Source organism: Phyllobates terribilis, unplaced genomic scaffold (genome assembly GCF_046119375.1).
Source record: "Phyllobates terribilis strain yellow unplaced genomic scaffold, ASM4611937v1 Scaffold_4__5_contigs__length_816908805, whole genome shotgun sequence".
Taxonomy (NCBI): domain Eukaryota; kingdom Metazoa; phylum Chordata; class Amphibia; order Anura; family Dendrobatidae; genus Phyllobates; species Phyllobates terribilis.
The window spans coordinates 428,356,873-428,377,704 of NW_027362764.1; the positions used below are offsets into that span (position 1 = coordinate 428,356,873).

General features: G+C 36.0%; 1 protein-coding gene across 2 annotated transcripts in view; it reads right to left on the bottom strand.

Annotated features, from left to right (window-relative positions):
* CDH18 (cadherin 18) overlaps positions 1-20,832 on the bottom strand; it is a 1,254,587-nt gene that overhangs the window by 925,681 nt on the left and 308,074 nt on the right. For both annotated transcript variants that reach the window (XM_073678632.1, XM_073678633.1), the window contains exon 2: positions 16,276-16,742. In XM_073678632.1, coding sequence (XP_073534733.1) covers positions 16,276-16,623 — 348 coding nt within the window. In that variant the 5' untranslated portion in view covers positions 16,624-16,742. The remainder of the gene's footprint in view (positions 1-16,275; positions 16,743-20,832) is intronic.

Sequence of the window (20,832 nt, forward strand, 5' to 3'; positions counted from 1 at the left end):
ATTGGTTTAGACTCTGTTTGAAAAAGGCTTATGTTCAAGCCATGTGTCACAGGTTTGTCTTTTGAAGAGCATGGAATAAATAATAAAAATTCTGCAACCTTACAAGTGAGTGCCAGTCTTATTTTATTTACATTTTTACTATACAAATTTTGCTTTAGCCACAGGTTTTACTTTTAAAAATCGGGAAATGGATAAAAATGCCACCAAAATTTGTCACACAATTTCTGCTGAATGTGGAAATAACCCCTTTGTTGCTGAACAGTACTGCTTAGCCACATGGCAAGACTCAGAAGGGTCGGAATGCTAGTAATCTCTTGAAGCACAGTTTTTCCAAGAATAGTTTGCAGACTCCTGGTACAGATCCCATAAGTGCCAGAAGAGCAGAATCCACCCTCATGTGACCCAATTATGGAAGTTCTCTGGGAATTTATCTACAGGTGTAGTGATGATTTTGACTTCATGGGTGTTTTCCCAACAAGCAGCAATAGAGGTCTATTGTTCACATTTTAGTGTTCATCTTTATAGGTTAAGCAGCAATAAATGTTGCTAAGTGAAAATTGGAAATCTGCCATTGTAGTGCCTGTACATTGCAGTGCCCAGTACGTTGTAGTGCCCAGTACTTTGTAGTGCCCAGTACATTATGCCGAGCTTGTGCTTCTGGAGACATGCACCTCTAAATTAAGTGGGCTCTCATCGCTACAGAAATGCCAAACATGTAGATGCTAAATTCAATAGGATTCTTTTGGGGTGAGGAATCATAGTGCATTTACAGAGTCTTTGTGCTACCAGTAACATGGAAGCCCCCTATATTTCCATTTACCAATGACGGACCTGAGTGGGGACTTTGTTTTTTTTGTGTATTTAGTTGAAGCTTTTATTGGGAACATATTACATAACATTTTGGATCACATTTATCCTGTGTTCTATGCTGAACCTTTGTATTCGGGTTTCCATCGAAATCTCTGAAGGACATGATTCAGATGAAACCCCCTATCTGACCATGGCGTATAGGTAAGTCAAAGGTCATGAGGGGTTTAAACTTTTGTCATTTTCATATTGATGATAGTTTTTATTGGTCATGTTTTTGAACATGTTTTACACTGTTTCATTAGATATGATATTGTTAATTTCCTGGTATAATACACTGAAATACTTCAGTATTACAAAGGACTGTCCTGACAGCAATTTTTTTACTAAGCCCTGCATGTGGCAGACTTTAAAGAATCACTCCGACTAGGTTTTTTATTCATTAGATCAGTATATGTGCATGTAATGTAGTGTGATAGTGTTAATATACTCTCCTCCTGCTGCTCTCTCCGCTGTCCAGCACTGTTCTTCTCTGCCTCACTGCTTTGCAGACCCGGAAGTGGTTTTTCCAAATGTAAGCCTACGGAGTGTCAAAATGAGGCTGCCATAGGTTTTCATTGTAAAAGAGACTTCCGGCTCACGCATAGAGTATAGAGTGAGCCAGCTAGTTGCAATTGCACTGACATCACTGAGAAGCAGAGAAAAATGGTGCTGAACACTGGAGAGAGCGGCGGTAGGTGAGTAATATACTCACACTACACATCATACACATATACACACATTTAATGAATAGAAAGTTACTGGAAGTGCTTCTTTAATAAGAGCACTAATATGCAAACCGAAAGTTTTTCATTGGCCCTCAGGTGATATGGCAACCAATCAGCACACTGTAATTGTTTCAAATGGGATGATGGACCCCTTACCATCTGTTTAACCTCTAAGGGGTTATGACTGGTATTTTAGTGAGACCGCACAGCATAAATAGGGACAATAAATTTGCAAATAATAGATTCTCTGAAAAATGAATTTCCCTTGATAAGCAGTGCAAAAAAAGTGAGTTTGAATGTTGTCTGATCTACTAAATTTTGTATTGACCACAGTGAAAGATGTTAATTCTTCAAGATCAGAGTTATCGCTGATTACAGCAGGTGCAGGCAGGTGTATATAATGGCTCCTGAGTCTACTCCATACATTTCCTTTCAATACATGCCATACACTTACACCACATGTTGAGTGGTGGATAAATATAGCAAAAATAATGGGTTATATTAAAAATATTTATTAGTTTTTTTATTCAAAGTTATATAGTAACTATATTTAACATTCAATATAAATTATGCTTCAATGTGCACATTATACCTAATTGTCTGCAGGTAGAACTATTTTCCTTTTATTTTGCTACTTCAATTGGCCTGCAGAATGTGTTTATTAATCTTATTTAAAGTCAAGCACAGCCTCTTATTAAATTAATTAGTCATACTCAGTTGCTGATACATATCTTCTTATACTTTAGATTCTATCATTTACTATAAATTGCAATTTCTCCTACCGAAAGACTCAGAAATTCCATCTTAAAGTTGGACATATACAACAACAGTAAACAATACCGATAAAAATTCTAAGACCCACTTTAAAGGAAAATCTCAATAGCACATGTGCAACCTTTCTATACAACGGGTCAGGCAATACTGACTACTGCTATTGAATAGAGCAGAAAGGAATAAGGGTAGATTACAATGTGATATAAAATGTCATGGGAAGAAAAGGTAACCTAAATAATAAATAACTGTTAGGTGGAGAGGGTTATAGGGCATTTTAACAGTTGAACAGAAAGGCATTTTATATTGTTTTGTTCTATTGCTTCAACAATATCGCCCACTACCTTCAAAATAAAAAAATGGAAAATGAAACTGGTTTCCTCAGGCTTTTTGAAGATTTTTTTTTGTCATTTGCTGTACTCGGAATACTTTACACAAGGACACAATGAGGGAAAAATTAAATGGTACTAGTTTGAAAATAGTGGTTACCTGTGTTAGAGTCTGTATGAGAATCCCTAAACTAGATGTTTACTCCTCTATTCCCAGAGCCTATTCTTGAATTATTCGAGCCAAAGAAAAATTATATTCCTTTACGGTAATGGGTTTGGATGAGTGAATCCTATGAAGAAAACAAAAAATGTGGCAGTTTGCTCGGATTTAGATAGGAAATTCGATTCACACTGAAATTATTTGATGCCAACTTATTCTGTTATAGGGTATGTAATGCACATAAAGGTGTCAGCCCTTTATTATTTTGTTTTGTAAACTGTTTTTGTTGGAGAATATGGGCCTCTCTATCTTTCCCAAAAAGCTCAGCCTGGTTTCTATATGTTCATTATTATTTAAGTCTTGGAGGGGCACATGGAGAAGTCACTAGAGTTAAGCACCATACAAATTAAGAACACCTTAGCATCCTCAGTTGACTTTTTATGCTTTTTGATAAAAAAAGTTATGAATTACCTCACGTTTTCTACGCATATGGCAATAGTGTAATTTATGTATTCACAAATCGCATTGTGCTGACGCTTTATGTATGTATATATGTTTGTTTATTGGCCACAATGTATTTATGCACCTGCATATCAATTTAATATTAAAAGTGTTCTGGCCTTTTTTTTTTTTACAGAGCATAATAAACAAAAAAAAAAAGCCTCCCTGCTTAAGTGTCCTATCATCACAGCCCCCTGTCTTTTTCTCAGCACAGCTGGTCTCCCACCCACCCTCAGTGGCTCTTTCCTTATCTTCACTTTACATCAGACTTAAAAAATCAAGTATGCTTTAGTCATCATGCCCTGCATTGCCCGATGGCTGTTGAAGCTGGGCGATACGCATCAAGAAGCAATGACATAGTGACTTGAGGACTACTCAGAGCCAGAAATCCTAGCAATGAATAATTATGACAGAAAAGCTGAAAAAATTGTCAGAGCATAGGAAGACAGTTTCCAGCAGTGCAAGTAAGCGTCAAGATGTGAATTTTTTTACTGAGAATCGCCAAAATTTTGGTTAGTGTTGCCTTTCTTAGAGAACCTAATTTATTTTATTTTTACTGCAATAGAGCTGTGTGGGGATTTCTTATTTTGCATAACGAGATGATGATTGAACTGAAAATATTTTTAGGCACATACATTTTGTTTGTAATTTATTGCAAATGGTAGTTGATTTGAATTTATTTTGATATATTTTAAATAGTTTTTATTGATGTTTTAATCTTCTCAAGGGATATAAACCTGCAATTGTCTGATAGCTTATCTTAGATACTAGAATACTAGATATTGCTGTATATGGAAAAAGTGATGGTCTCCTATGAAGTCAAGTCACAGACTGGGTTTTATAGGAGAACCAAGATGGCTGTTACAAAGTTCTTCAGTTGGCTACAGCTGCCATGATAATCCTTTGACATGCCATATGGCAGGGAGGGTTTATGGGTCGATGCATGTGTACACAAGCAGCTCACCCATTTAAATATTAATGCTAGTAATTTACAGCTGCATTTAAATGTTCAAACAGTAACGATTTTTGCTCTCTCCAGTCACTGTTCTTACAGGCACTTGCTGGTATGGCCTCGAGCTCGTTCCTTACATGCAGACCTAACATAGAACTTATTACAGGGTTTAAAAGATTTCATTTCTATTTTAAATGTAATTCATTGAAAGCAATCATGCATATTGTTCTCAATTGTGCACACAGTAATACTGCTGGACAGAATGCATAAACAAAACAGTTTTGATGATCCACTGCAACCATTAATATGCACTGAGCATAGCTCCCACATACACATTAACCTTCGTCAGGCTGCATAATTTTACAACTTTAACCGGCTGCAGAGGTACAATTGTACCTTCATATATACCTCCACTGTGGGAAGACTTTCTCCTTTACTTGGTTTCAGAAACTAAAGTTCATTCAGCTACAAATATTACGCTGATATCTATTGGCCAGTGTTGTTACTGCTCACTTATGTTGCTGTCAAGTAAGTTGATTCAAACTGGGAGTGGCTTCTACTTCTCTTCCTGCCTCCCTCCTCTCAGTAGCCATTGTGCTGTTCATCTCATTGCTGTGAGCACACACATTTCTAGGCTTGTGAAGTCTTCAATTTCTTGGATACAAAGGTAAGAAAGTCTCACAGCATCTAACAGCCAGTTATACCTTCATTCGCTTTATGTGGGGACAGAACAGTCAGAAATTGTCTTTGAGCCTGGACTTGGCTTACATATATTTTGTATGAAACTTATCACTATAGGTATGATTTTTATACGAAAAATGGATAATAATTAGTATCTACATATTGTTTTACGATGTTTTACTTATATTCAGCACAAAATAAAGATGGTGGCTCTGTTACAATTTTCCTATTGGTCGAAAAAACAGTCGAAGATGGAATGAAAATTCTGAAACCGTATACCGTTTACATAATATATAAATGACATTTATAAATAATTATCACTAGAAATAATTTACTTTTTTATCTGCACTTTAGAATCGAGTTTCATACTACTTGCCACGTGTTACTGGACTAAATTACGAAGCCAAAATTCATCTACCAAGTCATCATGAGTGATACTGATGCTGGGTTTAGTTTCCACCATAATCCAAGAAAACGTGTTTGCAGGTAAGTATCATTTTGTGAAAAGCCAATAATGTAGTATTGTGTAGTATTTCGGAAAATTATTTATTTTTCATTTTTTCATATTTACAGATTTACGTCTGACGAAATAATGCGAATGCTAGAAGATTCTGATTCTGAGCATGAGGAAGAACCATATGTTGCATCTGATGATGAAAACTATGTACCACAAGTGGATGTTACTGAAGAAGATTCAGACATTGAACAAGAAATGGTCATAGAGCAGGAAAAAGAATACGACTCAGACGAAAGTGCTGAGGATGAGTCTGTGACTCAAAGTGCAGGCAACATTTGGACTGCTAAGGATAAAACTCAATGGTGTAGTGATTCACTGCCAAATGCACAAACAAAATCTCGTAATGTCCTACGACAAAGAGGTGGCCCTGCAGCAATCAGCAACCTGTATACAGCAAAAGAGCTGTTCAAGTCAATCATGACTCATGAGATGTGTGACATCATATTAAGAGAAACAAATCAAAAGGCCAAGAGAGTTTGTGATGCTTACAACAACGACCTGGTACAATGTTTTCCTGATTCTTCTGAACGGCCACCACAAAAAACATTCAAGCAATTTAATGAAACTGAACTCCAAGCATTTTTGGGCATACTGATTGCTGCTGGTGTGCACAGAGACAACAAAGAGAATCGGGAGGAAATGTGGAATGTTGCTGCTCTGCCTCTTATACGTGCCGCCATGTCTCGTGACCGCTTCAAGATGATACTCAGATTTATCAGATTTGACAACGAAAATACACGTGCAGAACGTGTGCAAACAGATAAAGCTGCACCAATACGGGACATCTGGACAATGCTGAAAAGAAATCTGGAGAGAGCCTACAAGCCATATAATTGTATCACCGTCGACGAGCAATTATTTCCATTTAGAGGCCATACTAAATTTACCCAGTATATACCTTCAAAACCAGCTAAATATGGCATAAAGATTTTCTGGGCTTGTGACTCGTCAAACGCCTACCCATTACAAGGTCAGCTCTACACTGGGAAACCAACTGATGGTCCTCGACAAGTAAACATTGGTGAACGAACAGTATTGGATCTAGGGAGCTCGTATAAAGGCTTTGGAAGAAATGTCACCACCGATAACTTCTTTACAACCATGGAACTAGCAAAGGTATTGAACTCCTGGAACATGACACTAGTTGGTACAGTGAGAAAAAACAAAAGGTTCCTACCTAGCAACATGCAGCCTGCCAAAGAAAGGCCTGTAAACTCGACATATTTTGCCTACAATCATGATGCAACAGTCTGTTCATATGTACCAAAGAAGAACAAATCAGTCGTGCTTCTATCATCTATGCACATGACGGGAGAAGTTGAAGAGACACTAGCAGCCAAGCCAGAGATAATAAAATACTGCAACAAAACAAAAGGCGGAGTTGATGTTATGGATAAAATGTTGGGAGAGTACACTGTGAAACGACGAACATTACGTTGGCCTCTGGCATTTTTCTACAATATGATTGACGTCACTGGGTTAGCATCCTACATCATCTACAGAGAACACAATCCAAGCTTCAGGACAAAGGATCAACGAAGAAAGTTCCTGAAAGATCTCGCAAATCAGCTGTGTATGCCTGCAATTGAAGATCGTAGTACAAACCGAATGATAATGAGAAACCATTTTCTTCGAGGTGCAGTAGAAATGGTGCTTGGACGATGCATTCTGGTAGCATCGTAAGCAGCAGCTGACCCTCAAATACCTCATGGTAGTCGTGGACCCTCCCCTGTTGTTCGTAGTTGCTATGTCTGCCGAGACCTGAGGCGAAAACAACGTAAGACTAGAAAGTCTTGTGTGGTTTGTGTGAAACCCATTTGCGATGAACACTTGGTAGCAAAGACAACTTGCATTACTTGCGAAGAAAATCAATAAAAAAAGTTTCTTACATTTTCTTTTATAATGTAAATGAACAGTTTTTTACTTGTTTATAATAATAAAATAGCATTATCATTAAAAAAAATATTATTCTTTTTTCCTTGCATTATCTTCATTCAAAATATATGAGGGTACATTTGTACCTATACAGCTTGTTATGGATGCAAAAATATCTTGACCCCTTATCTCGGAAGGGGGTGGAGATATTTTATTTAAATTTAGCCAATATATTCTGGACCAAAACTGCAGAGATGTCACGAAATTTCAGCCCTCTACGGCTTTTCATAAAAAAGTTTTTGCAATTTTAAAACGGAATAGTTACAATTGTACCTACTCAGCCGGACGAAGGTTAAAAGAAAGCTGTTTCCAACTGTAAATCTGTGTATGTATCACTGTCACATCTCTACCTGGATCAACTTCATCTATATTTGCTTCAGCCCACAAATGCAGTATAATCAGGGATTGATTTGGCTTAGACCTTTGGTTCTGCACAACTATACTAATGGGTGTTTGTGTTGTCCATATTCCCAGCAGGTGTAAGCTTTCCCTACTGAGGTCAGTGGGGCAATACCACACTCTACTTAAGCTCCTAACATTCTGATGGTTTTTGCCAGATATTGTGCCAGGGAGCACAGGTGTTTTTCTTGTCTGGTTTACTGATACTTGCCAGATGTTATTCTGACCTTGTCTGATCTGAGATCCTTCCTGACTTTGACTCCAGCCTGATTCACCTTGTTTATTTTCTGTCCCTCTGTGGTAATCTCATGTGGTATATGGCAGGGTGTTGTACTCCTGGCAGCAGACAATGTATCTCGCTGTGGCCAGTTTTCTGTCAGGAGAAGAGTCCTCTCTTCTCAAATTACACACCCACATGAAACTTCACAATATAATGTTTTTCCAGTAAATGCCTCCAGGTAGAGGGTGCTGATGGTGGTAGTAGCCTGTGCACCCAAGCCCCAGTCATAAAGAAGCTTTAAGAACTTAAACAGAAGTCTCTTTACCAAAGATAATGGGTCAAATTCTTATTCACAAATGGTAAGGAACTGAGGTACAGGATTACACTCACGATTGAAGACTGCTGTGTACCTGCAGACGGGCAGATCTTGGTATCCTCTGGTTTCATCAAATCTGAATATTTCTTCCTCAGCACTGTGCTCTGTTTCTGCCCTGAGGTAATTCTTCCTTCTAGAGGTGCAATTGTAGTCTTCCTAATATGAAGACTATTAGCTCCCCTTATTGTGTCTGTCCCCTATTTAAGCACAGCAGTCAGGGAGAAGGTAGGTAACTCCTTCACCTACAAAATGGCTTCCTCTTTCAAAATGTCTGACCACCAACTGCCACTTAGTGGGATACCACACATCTAGCATCTGGCCTTTGTTCTACTGACTTTGGTCAGTTTTGCTACTTCTCATGCTGATCTGGCTATGTTTGACTCTTCCCTCAGGCTCTCAACTTTGACCAACACCCACTTTTTGGAAGCAACCCAGGGTGCTTTCCCATTGAAACTCCAGATTACTTTCCAGGGGTAAAGGGCAAAAGCAGAAGTTCCACTGGGATCCGCCAGATTGAGTGACTAGTGTCAAGTCTGTCCAAGAAAACTTTTTTGAACTAAAGGTCTCTTACAGATTTTACAATCCCATGGACAATGTACAAACTTTCACCAAGTCTTTTTTCCTGGTTATTACACTTAAAAAAAATCTAAATTTTGATATACTCAGTGAATAGCAAACATAACTGACAAAGTTCTGGAAAATTCAGAGCATATCAATGAGTATAATGCTGGAAGTTACTTACAATGTACATTGTAAAATACATTCAATACCAAAGTTAATTTCCAACAGTAAAACAATGATTGAGCCACACATCAATATTTGGGAGGGGGTTAAGAATTTTGTAAATGGCATTGAGTGTAGGTCAGTAGGTACATATTTTCCTAACCCTCAGCAGACTGGCATGGTGACCTTTGAAGCCCAATATACAAGACCATACCATGAGATAAAGTGCATGACTGAATAAATAGCAATTTGCCTTGAGCAAAATTAAATTATTCTATTTTCACAATCTTGCAAATTATATAAATAATATATCATATATTTTAGATTCCATTAAAATTTTATAATATATATATATATATATATATATATATATATATATATATATATACAGTGCATCGTGAAAATATTTGGCCCCCTTGAACTTTTCTACCTTTTGCCACATTTATGGCTTCAAACATAAAGATATAAAATTCTAATTTTTGGGGGAAGAATCAACAAGTGGGACACAATCGTGAGGTGAATGAAATTTATTGGATATTATAAAATTTTTTAACAAATTAAAAACTGAAAAGTGGGGCAGGCAATATTATTCGGCCCCCTTGAGTTAATACTTTGTAGAGCCACCTTTTGCTGCGATTACAGCCGCAAGTCTCTATGTCTCTATCAGTTTTGCACATCGAGAGGCTAAAATTCTTGCCCATTCTTCCTTGCAAAACAGATCGAGCTCATAGAGGTTGGATGGAGGGCGTGTGTGAACAGCAGTTTTCAGCTCATTCCACAGATTCTCGATTGGATTCAGGTCTGGACTTTGACTTGGCCATTCTAACACCTGGATACGTTTATTTTTGAACCATTCCATTGTACATTTTGCTCTATGTTTGGGATCATTGTCTTGTTGGAAGATAAATCTCCGTCCCAGTCTCAGGTCTTTTGCAGACTCCAACAGGTTTTCTTCCAGAATGGTCCTGTATTTGGCTCCGTCCATCGTCCCATCAATTTTAACCATCTTCCCTATCCCTGGTGAAAAAAAGCAGGCCCAAACCATGATGCTGCCACCACCATGTTTGACACTGGGAATGGTGTTTTGAGGGTGATGAGTTGTGTTGATTTAACGCCAAACATATAGTTTTAAATTGTAGCCAAAAAGTTTGATTTTGGTTTCATCTGACCAGAGCACCTTATTCCACATGTTTGGTGTGTCTCCCAGGTGGCTTGTGGCAAACTTCAAACAAGGTTTTTTTGGATATCTTTGAGATATGGCTTTTTTCTTGCCACTCTTCCATAAAGGCCAGATTTGTGCAGTGTATGACTGATTGTTGTCCTATGGACAAACTCTCCCACCTCAGCTGTAGATATCTGCAGTTCATCCAGAGTGATCATGGGCCTTTTCGCTACATCTCTGATCAGTCTTCTCCTTGTTTGAGATGAAAGTTTAGAGGGACGGCCGGGTCTTGGTAGATTTGCAGTGGTCTGATACTCCTTCCATTTCAATATGATCTCTTGCACAGTGCTCCTTGAGATGTTTAAAACTTGGGAAATCTTTTTGTATCCAAACCCGGCTTTAAACTTCATCACAACAGTATCTTGGACCTGCCTGGTGTGTTCCTTGGTCTTCATGATGCTCTCTGCACTTGAAACAGAACCCTGAGACTATTACAGAGCAGGTGCATTTATACGGAGACTTGATTACACACAGGAGGATTCTATTTATCATTACCAGTCATTTAGAACAACATTGGATCATTCAAAGATCCTCACTGAACTTCTGGAGTGAGTTTGCTGCACTGAAAGTAAAGGGGCCGAATAATATTGCGTGCCCCACTTTTCAGTTTTAAATTTGTTAAAAAAGTTTAAAATATCCAATAAATTTCGTTCCACTTCACGATTTTGTCCCACTTGTTGTTGATTCTTCCCAAAAAATTAGAATTTGATATCTTTATGTTTGAAGCCAGAAATGTGGCAAAAGGTAGAAAAGTTCAAGGGGGCCAAATACTTTCACAATTCACTGGAATTTTTAGATTCCATGAAAATTCTAAATTATAGAACTTTCATGGAATCTAAAAATTTGGCCCATTTTTTACTTGTATCTCATAGATTTCAGAGTGCAGAAAAAATAAATACTGTTTTACGGTAATGAGCATATACTAGCTCTCCTAACAAGTCTGCCTTAGTTAATATTTTACAGAAAGTAATTACATGGGAGAATTTTTTCTCCTCAATGAAATTTTGAATAAAACTGACCAATAGGAGTGGGTAAATGGAAATCTTTTCAATAGGGTAGATTACATTGTCAGAACTTATTGCATATTGAGTCTCAGTGTATAGAGTCATGTTCTGTCAGCAAAGGAAACACTTCATTTTTATTTAAATGGCCAGAAGGTTTTATAAAGCAGACTTTACTATAAACAACCTCTCATACATATTGTTACATAAGTAAATATACAGTACAGACCAAAAGTTTGGACACACCTTCTCATTTAAATTTTTTTCTGTATTTTCATGACTATGAAAATTGTACATTCACACTGAAGGCATCAAAGCTATGAATTAACACATGTGGAATTATATACTTAACAAAAAAGTGTGAAACAACTGAAAATATGCATTTTCTAGGTTCTTCAAAGTAGCCACCTTTTGCTTTGATGACTGCTTTGCACACTCTTGGCATTCTCTTGATGAGCTTCAAGAGGTAGTCACCGGAAATGGTCTTCCGACAATCTTGAAGGAGTTCCCAGAGATGCTTAGCACTTGTTGGCCCTTTTGCCTTCACTCTGCGGTCCAGCTCACCCCAAACCATCTCGATTGGGTTTAGGTCTGGTGACTGTGGAGGCCAGGTCATCTGGCATAGCACCCCATCACTCTTCTCCTTGGTCAAATAGCCCTTACACAGCCTGCAAGATGCTGTGGTACGCATGCTGGTTCAATATGCCTTCAATTTTGAATAAATCCCCAACAGTGTCACCAGCAAAGCACCCCCACACCATCACCCCTCCTCCTCTATGCTTCACGGTGGGAACCAGGCATGTAGAGCCCATCCGTTCACCTTTTCTGCGTTGCACAAAGACACGGTGGTTGGAACCAAAGATCTCAAATTTGGACTCATCAGACCAAAGCAAAGATTTCCACTGGTCTAATGTCCATTCCTTATGTTCTTTAGCCCAAACAAGTCTCTTCTGCTTGATGCCTGTCCTTAGCAGTGGTTTCCTAGCAGCTATTTTACCATGAAGGCCTGCTGCACAAAGTCTCCTCTTAACAGTTGTTGAAGAGATGTGTCTGCTGCTAGATCTCTGTGTGGCATTGACCTGGTCTCTAATCTGAGCTGCTGTTAACCTGCGATTTCTGAAGCTGGTGACTCGAATAAACTTATCCTCAGAAGCAGAGATGACTCTTGGTCTTCCTTTCCTGGGGCTGTCCTCATGTGAGCCAGTTTCTTTGTAGCGCTTGATGGTTTTTGCAACTGCACTCGGGGACACTTTCAAAGATTGCCCAATTTTTCAGACTGACTGACCTTCATTTCTTAAAGTAATGATGGCCACTCGTTTTTCTTTTCTTAGCTGCTTTTTTCTTGCCATAATACAAATTCTAACAGTCTATTCAGTAGGACTATCAGCTGTGTATCCACCAGACTTCTGCACAACACATCTGATGGTCCCAACCCCATTTATAAGGCAAGAAATCCCACTTATTAAACGTGACAGGGCACACCTGTGAAGTGAAAACCATTTACGGTGACTACCTCTTGAAGCACATCAAGAGAATGCCAAGAGTGTGCAAAGCAGTCATCAAAGCAAAAGGTGGCTACTTTGAAGAAACTAGAATATAAGACATATTTTCAGTTGTTTCACAATTTTTTTTTAAGTATATAATTCCACATGTTTTAATTCATAGTTTTGATGCCTTCAGTGTGAATGTACAATTTTCATAGTCATGAAAATACAGAAAAATCTTTAAATGAGAAGGTGTGTCCAAACGTTTGGTCTGTACTGTATGTGCTTATCTACATTCAAATATATACACATATAGATTTAATTTTACTTAAATTCTGTTTTTTTTTTCTCAGTAAATGTTTTAATGCTTTTCAGAAATCAAAAGTTAACATTCATCCAAACAGATGGAGAAGAAAAAAATGATGTATAGTATTCAGGTCTTATATATTGGTAAATAATTTGACCATCACATAAAAGGAGGTAAGGATGAGATTATAAGGGGGTAAGAGAATGAATAAAAGAGGGGAGGGAGAGAGGGGATGATAAAGCTGACTGGAACTGGAGAGAAAATAAGTTTATAGGTACATAGGATGAAGATTAACATATTATTTTTAAAGTGTACCTAATGGCTTAGAATGTTATGTCTTGCCATGTTCCACTGTAATCAAAACAGAATTCTGTAATTTCACAGGTCTGTGAAATTCTTTTTAAATAAGGAATATTTCAGGGCAATATGTTGTATAGATGGATTCCATAAACCCAAGTACAGATTAGGAGAAAAAAGACTTAAATACAGAACTTTGACAAGTGATGGACATATCTTCAAGACGGATGGAGTGCTGCAGAATAGAAAAATAATCTTATAAGCATGGAAATTTAAAGCTATGTTCTTTAGCTTTTAACATTTAACTTCCACAGACATACAGAAAGGATCTATCACCTTTCACCATTTAATTTTAAGAAACTTTGCAACCTATATTATTTAAACAGTTCAAGTATAAACCTTTGGCTTTAAGAAATTCTGAAAAAGAATTACTATTTTTGCTATTACTGTAATGAAGAGAGTTGTTCATCAACACTTTCTCTAACCTAAAGGGTATGTGCACACAATATCTTTTAAACTCAGGAGAATGCAGTAAGATTTTTACGCTAAACCCTTTTCAGGTAATGGCAGCATTTTTTATCGTATTTTTAATGCTACAAAAGACGTTTGTCTATTTGGGCTCCCCATACACTATATTTAGTTTGTGATGCCTTCCCTGAAAAAAGGGAACTCTTTTTAAATTGAATTAAAACATTTCACATTCTATAACCTTCTATTTGTAGGGAGCAGTCATGGCAGTCTATGCAGCCACAATGTATTTCTGTATGCTTCTGTTTTCATATAGAGGCATAAAACTATTCTTTGGTAACTTCATTCTAAAAATGGTAGCATGCTCCATTAAATGCCTCATATCAGAAACATTCTCTCCTAGAACAATTTACTGCATAAGTAAACCAGTTTTCATATAGTTTGCTGTTCACTTGTGTTGTTAAATGTGTAGGGTAGATTTCATTTATGTTCAAATATAGCTAGTTTTCAACTAATTGCACTAAATGTATATAGTGGATATAATCACAGTTAAACTATTCACTGCAAAAATGATTTCCCACATCGTTGTTGAAAGCAATATGTTAAGAATCAAGGATTCATAAGTTAAGAATCAAGGATTCAAATGTAAGGTATTAAGGATTAAGCCTCATGTAAATACAAAATGTAAATTCAGAGAGTGATACAACAAACAAAAATATATTTTCTAAGGGAGTATATTTTGCATGGATTTGTACTGCTTTCTCTTCTGTTGCAAAATATTATTAAAGAAATCAAACATAGGAAGAAACTTCACTATTAGAAATAAAATGGAAAAAAAATACTTAAATCAATAGAACACAAGGAAAAATAGAAACAAAGAAGAGGGCTCTATAAATTGAAAACTCAAAAATAAAATGGTGAATGTTAACACAATTTTAAATATGCATATTTATAGTTATGGTTTTAAAGGGAAAAAAACTATACTGTAGTACATTTGTAATAAAAAAAATGTATCTACAAAAATTATTGCAAAAGGGTATACTATCTTAATATTCTCAGTTATGAGTGATTATTAACTTAGTTTAATACCACTAATGATGTATATTTGTACATTATATTTTTTAGATAAGACAGAAAGAATACATTTTTATAGCAAAGGAAAATGTTTTTCAATCTAAATCAATAGCATAAAGCAGATATAGCAATCCCTAATTACTTTTTTCAGTAATGCCATGGTAGCAATACTAATTGCATACAAGCTAAATGGGTAGCTGATAATGCACTAAGCTACCACTACAGCGATTGGGGTGGCAATAAATATGTATTTTTTATGACAAACTATTTAAAAATAATTCAAAACAAATATTTCTGAGATTTGAATTTCAGATGCTAACAATCGATGCTTATTACAGATCATTATTGACTGTGGTATCAAGTAGCTTCTAAACGCTTAAAAGCAGTGCCTCAGAAAAAAGTGGCCACCAAGAAGTTGTTCCAACAAGACAGTAATTTTTTATACTATTGTAGAAATATATTCCCTTTAGAAGCATTCCAAATTAGTTTTTTTTACATTTTTTGACACCAAAGATAAATACATACACAATTTTAGATGATATCAGCCTTCCAAAAAATGTAGTACCATAATTATCACAACTATCCTAATTTCATACAATTATAATCTCTTTTTTTCTCATAAAAAAGTCCCTTATTTTGATTGGACTTTTAAGCTCATAAGACCATATTATGGTTAATATATATTAAAGTAGGCACCCAATATCGACAAATACATATATATTAAATAGTTGACAATAGAAATATTCCTTATGTATATTTTTTATTGAAATCTTGCAAGTTTAGTCCACAAGCTGCAAACTATTTGATGCAGTAATACAAATAGAGGTTAGTAAAAGTGCCTGTGTTGCCAATTGCTAGGGAATTAATAGATGCATTTCAGAGGTCTTATCAATGTCTTTATCAATATCGAAGAAATCACTGTAATTCGGTCTTTGATCACAAACTTCAACTCATAGACAAAGTGTACATTGAGCATAATGGGAAAGATTGTCAACTTTTTATAACAACATCCAATTGATGTTGATATAATATTTAAAATCAAGTAATAATTTACTAGTTTTACAAATAACATAAAATCACCAAAGTATATTATCACTTTGGAAAAAAATATAAACTATAATAAACAATTCTGTCCTGCTTTGTAATGAATTCTGAAAGACTACTTTTTAGGATATTTTTTTTTCTCATTTACATCATCCCAACAAGTGATATTAGATAAAATAAAACAAATACATAATAAAAGTAATAATAATAAATGCAAAATTTATTTTAAAATAGTTTTACCTTGCCCACGTACTGAGGCTCTGGTCCCATATGTTCTTCTAAAACAAAGAACTGATTCCATACCCATCCACGCTTTGGCCGGTGGTGAACTTCTGTTTCTCCTTCTATGTGTTTGGTTTGATTTCTGGTCACTTTTATAGAGCTGTGATGGGTTGCTCCATAACATCTCTGTACAAAACAAAGACATACTAAAACTGGACAGATACCAGATGTGCTTGTAAATCTCATGGTAGAAAGTTTTCCCTTTTTAGCTGAGTTGTAAATGTTTAATCCAAATATCTTGGATATGCTTGGTTTAAAGCTATGCTGTATCTGGTAAAACAGTCCAACATGGTCTTCTCTGAGCATCCATTGTTTTTATAGATTTTTAGTTGATAAAAGTATTGTATTTACATCCTGAAAAAAGATCCGAGTACTGTCTCTGTGGAATTCCTTAAGATCTTGTACGAAAGAGGATCATCTTAAATCTAATGGAGAATAGAAAAGAAAAAAAACATCATTAGAACGGTTGTATAACTGTCTCACTATATTAGTAACTAATGGTTATAGAAAAAACTAAAGAAAGAAGATTTAATTAATTTAATCAAAGAAGACACCATATCATTTAAAGATAATATATGACCCTGTATTTGCACACATTTTAATTAATGTATTTCACTAAACATTTGCTGTATTTTATTATTATCATTAATATTATTATTATTATTAGTAGTAGTAGTAGTAGTAGTAGAAGCAGTAGTAGTAATTAAAAATGTTCTTGTGTTATTGCTTGAAAACTTGCTAATTCCTGACTGTTAAAAAAGGAGAGAACTCACAGTTTTAACAAATTTAAAACAAGCTAGTCAATGATAAATCTATGAAAACTGTTGAATTGATCATAGCAATGTACTGTATACTGGTAATTCTGAATTAAACAACCATTTTTATTGAGGTTTATAGTATTTTTAAAGATGATGGTAAGTTAAATTAATGATAAATATCATGAAGACATATAACCTACATTTCATTGCATGAACAGGAATTCAAAATTATGACTGTAGCAGTATTTATTAAGAAAGTAATATATATTACTTAAACACATGCAAAACCTGCAAGAAACAAAATAAACATAAACCCTGCTGTAATTAAATAAGGAAAAAGTAAAAGTGCATTTAAATAGCATATACTAAATTGCATAGTAACACTGTTTTGGATCAAAAATAGCATAAAAGCCATCTCACCACAGCACGGTGACCCTATTTGACCACCCGAATAGGGTCACCATGCCATTTATGCTATTTTTGATTAAAAAAAAACATTGTTACTAAGAACCCTATGGTATATACTGTAAATGCATTTTTGATTTTTACTTATTTAATTACAGTAGGGTTTATGCTCATTTTGTTTATTGTAGGTTTTGTCTGAATTATGGCCAGTGTGAACATGCATTCATACCAACATGCATGTATACCAACTTAAACCAAGCTCAATTTTGGTGTTTTTTTTCTTTAAAAAATACATGCTATAACACATGAAATATGTAACTCCATATTTATAGAATATATGATTCCCTATTCTTTTATGTTTCAACTAGCGGAAAGTATCTTTCAATTTTCCATAATTAAGATCATTACAGAGATATTTCAAAATATTTCTAGATTTTACATAGAAAATAATATAAAAAGTCTGTTCTTGTTTTTCATGTATGCTGCAGTATTTTATTTCTCAAAATTTTTTTAAGAAAACTTCAAATATAATATTCAGAACAAATGATTAATGTACTCCTATAGGAATATTAAATTCTGTGCTACATTATTGTGGATATCTCCATACCCTGTAATATAAGACAGCCTATATGTCATTCTTTGAAACTCATCTTCCTTCTTGTCAATTTATAAAAAAGTTTACAGTGTTGTTCTAAAGGACAGTTACTGAGATGTGGTCTAGGAAACAGAAAAGATAAAAATAGTGTATATTCATTAAAAACACAATGTAAAATAATGTATAATATAAAAGTTTTATATTTATAAGTGAGTATTAATGGATAGTACAATATAGCAAATGTTGTTTATCAAAACGTTCAAAAGATTTAAAGTACAACTCCGGTGTATTTTTATTTATTGTATTACCCATTTAGTATTAGAAATGTTTGCCTCGTGTGTGTAGTAGAAGACTTACAGGTCACTGTCTTCTACTGTTTCCAGTGCCGCCTCTCAGCCACTGTGTGAACACAGCTCTGACTGGCCAGAAATCAATGACCACCATTACTTTTTTATTAATGTAAGTCTATGAGAGACTCATTTTAAGTCTTAACCCCTTTACAACCTGGGGCGTACTACAGGGTGGGCCATTTATATGGATACACCTAAATTAAATGTGAATGGTTGGCGATATCAACTTCCTGTTTGTGGCACATTAGTATATGGGAGGGGGAAAACTTTTCCAGATGGGTGGTGACCATGGTGGCCATTTTGAACTTGGCCATTTTGGATCCAACTTTATTTTTTTCAATGGGTAGAGACTCATGTGACATATCAAATTATTGAGAATTTCATAAGAAAAACAATGATGTGCTTGGTTTTAACGTAACTTTATTCTTTAATGAGTTTTGTACAAGTGTTGCTATCAGTGTGTCAAGAGTGGGAGAAGAGGGTTGCATTGACAATCCAACACAATGGGCAGCACTATGAACACATTTTATAAGGGGTAATAAACTTGTAAAGAACTCATGAAAGAATAAAGTTATGTTAAAACCAAGCACACCATTGTTTTTCTTATGAAATTCTCAATAGGTTTGATGTGTTACATGACCCTCTTACCATTGAAAAAAATAAAGTTGGATCCAAAATGTCTGACTTCAAAATGGCCACCATGGTCACCACCCAACTGGAACGTTTTCCCCCTCCCATATATTAATGTGCCATAATCAGGAAGTTGATATCACCAACCATTCCCATTTAATTTAGGTGTATCCATATAAATGGCCCACCCTGTAGTACTCACTAGGCTGTCATCCCCTGTTCAGCTCGGGCTCTGGCGCTGAGCCCACACTGAACCAGGCACATGTCAGCTGATTTATACAGCTGACATTTGCTCGCCACAGCCACGGGTGGAATCGCGATCCACCCGTGGCTGTTAACATGTTAAATGCCGCTGTCAATCTCTGACAGCAGCATTTAACAGCGCCGCGCAGGAAGCACGTCACTTAGCCCGCCCAGCGGTGACCCCGTCACATGATCGCGGGTCACTTATAGGTGGGCATGACAACCCTGGTTCTGCAGCCGACCCCAGTGGTTGTCATATATTGATCGCTATGAGCGCCACCTAGTGGTCGGCGCTCATAGCACAGGAGCATTTCTGCTACATAGAGGTGATCGGCTCATCACCTCTATGTAGCAGAGGCGATCGGACAGTTGCTGATTCTAGTCTCCTATGGAGACTATAGAAGCAAGCAAAAAGTGTAAAAAAAATGTTTTTAAAAATATTAAAAACGTTAAAAAAATATAAAAGTTAAAAATCACCCCCCCTTTCGCCCCATTCAAAATAAAATAATAAAAAAAACATATACACATATTTGGTATCGCCGCATTCAGAATCGCCCGATCTATCGATATAAAAAAATAATTAATCCGATCGGTAAACGGTGTAACGAGAAAAAAATTCTAAACCCCAGAATTACGTTTTTTGGTCGCCGCAACTTTGCAATAAAATGCATTAACGGGTGATCAAAACATCGGATCTACCCCAAAATTAAATCAATAAAAACTTCAGCTCAGCGCACAATAAATAAGCCCTCACCCAGACCAAGATCCCGAGAAATGGAGACGCTACGGGTCTTGGAAAATGGCGTCTTTTTTTTTTTTCACCACTTAAATAAAAAAGAACCTATACATGTTTGGTATCTATGAACTCATAATGACCTGGAGAATAAGAATAGCAGATGAGTTTTAGCATTCAGTGAACGAGGTAAAAAAAATAAAAGAAAAACATCTGTCGCATTGCACTTTTTTTGCAATTTCACCTCACCTGGAATTTTTTTCCTGTTTTTCCGTACACAATATGGTAAAACCAGTCTTGTCGTTCAAAAGTACTACTCGTCCCGCAAAAAATAAGCCCTCACACGGCCATATTGACCAAAAAATAAAAATGCTATGGCTCTGGGAACAAGGGGAGCAAAAAACGAAAATGTAATAACAGAAAATCCAAAATCCCAGGGTCCTTAAGGGGTTAAAGACTTACATTGTTACAATTAACTTCTGGTTGCAGCAAACACTGGAGTAATTCGGCTAATCACAAAAGGTTGGCATGATATCTATTATATTGAAAAGAAAAATAAAACACTGCTGGTGAGTGAATAAGGTACTTGCCACTCAGGTTTAATTAAAAGTGAAATTGATTTATTGGCAATCCATATAGTATAACATTTCGATCTTTTTCAGATCTTCATCAGAACTGATTGCCACCATGTTTTTCTGCTACTATGACATCTGGTATGACCATGAGAACTACCCCATAGTGTATTGCAATCAATCACACTGCATGGTATAGTGCAGCCAATCAGGAAGGACTATTGTATCA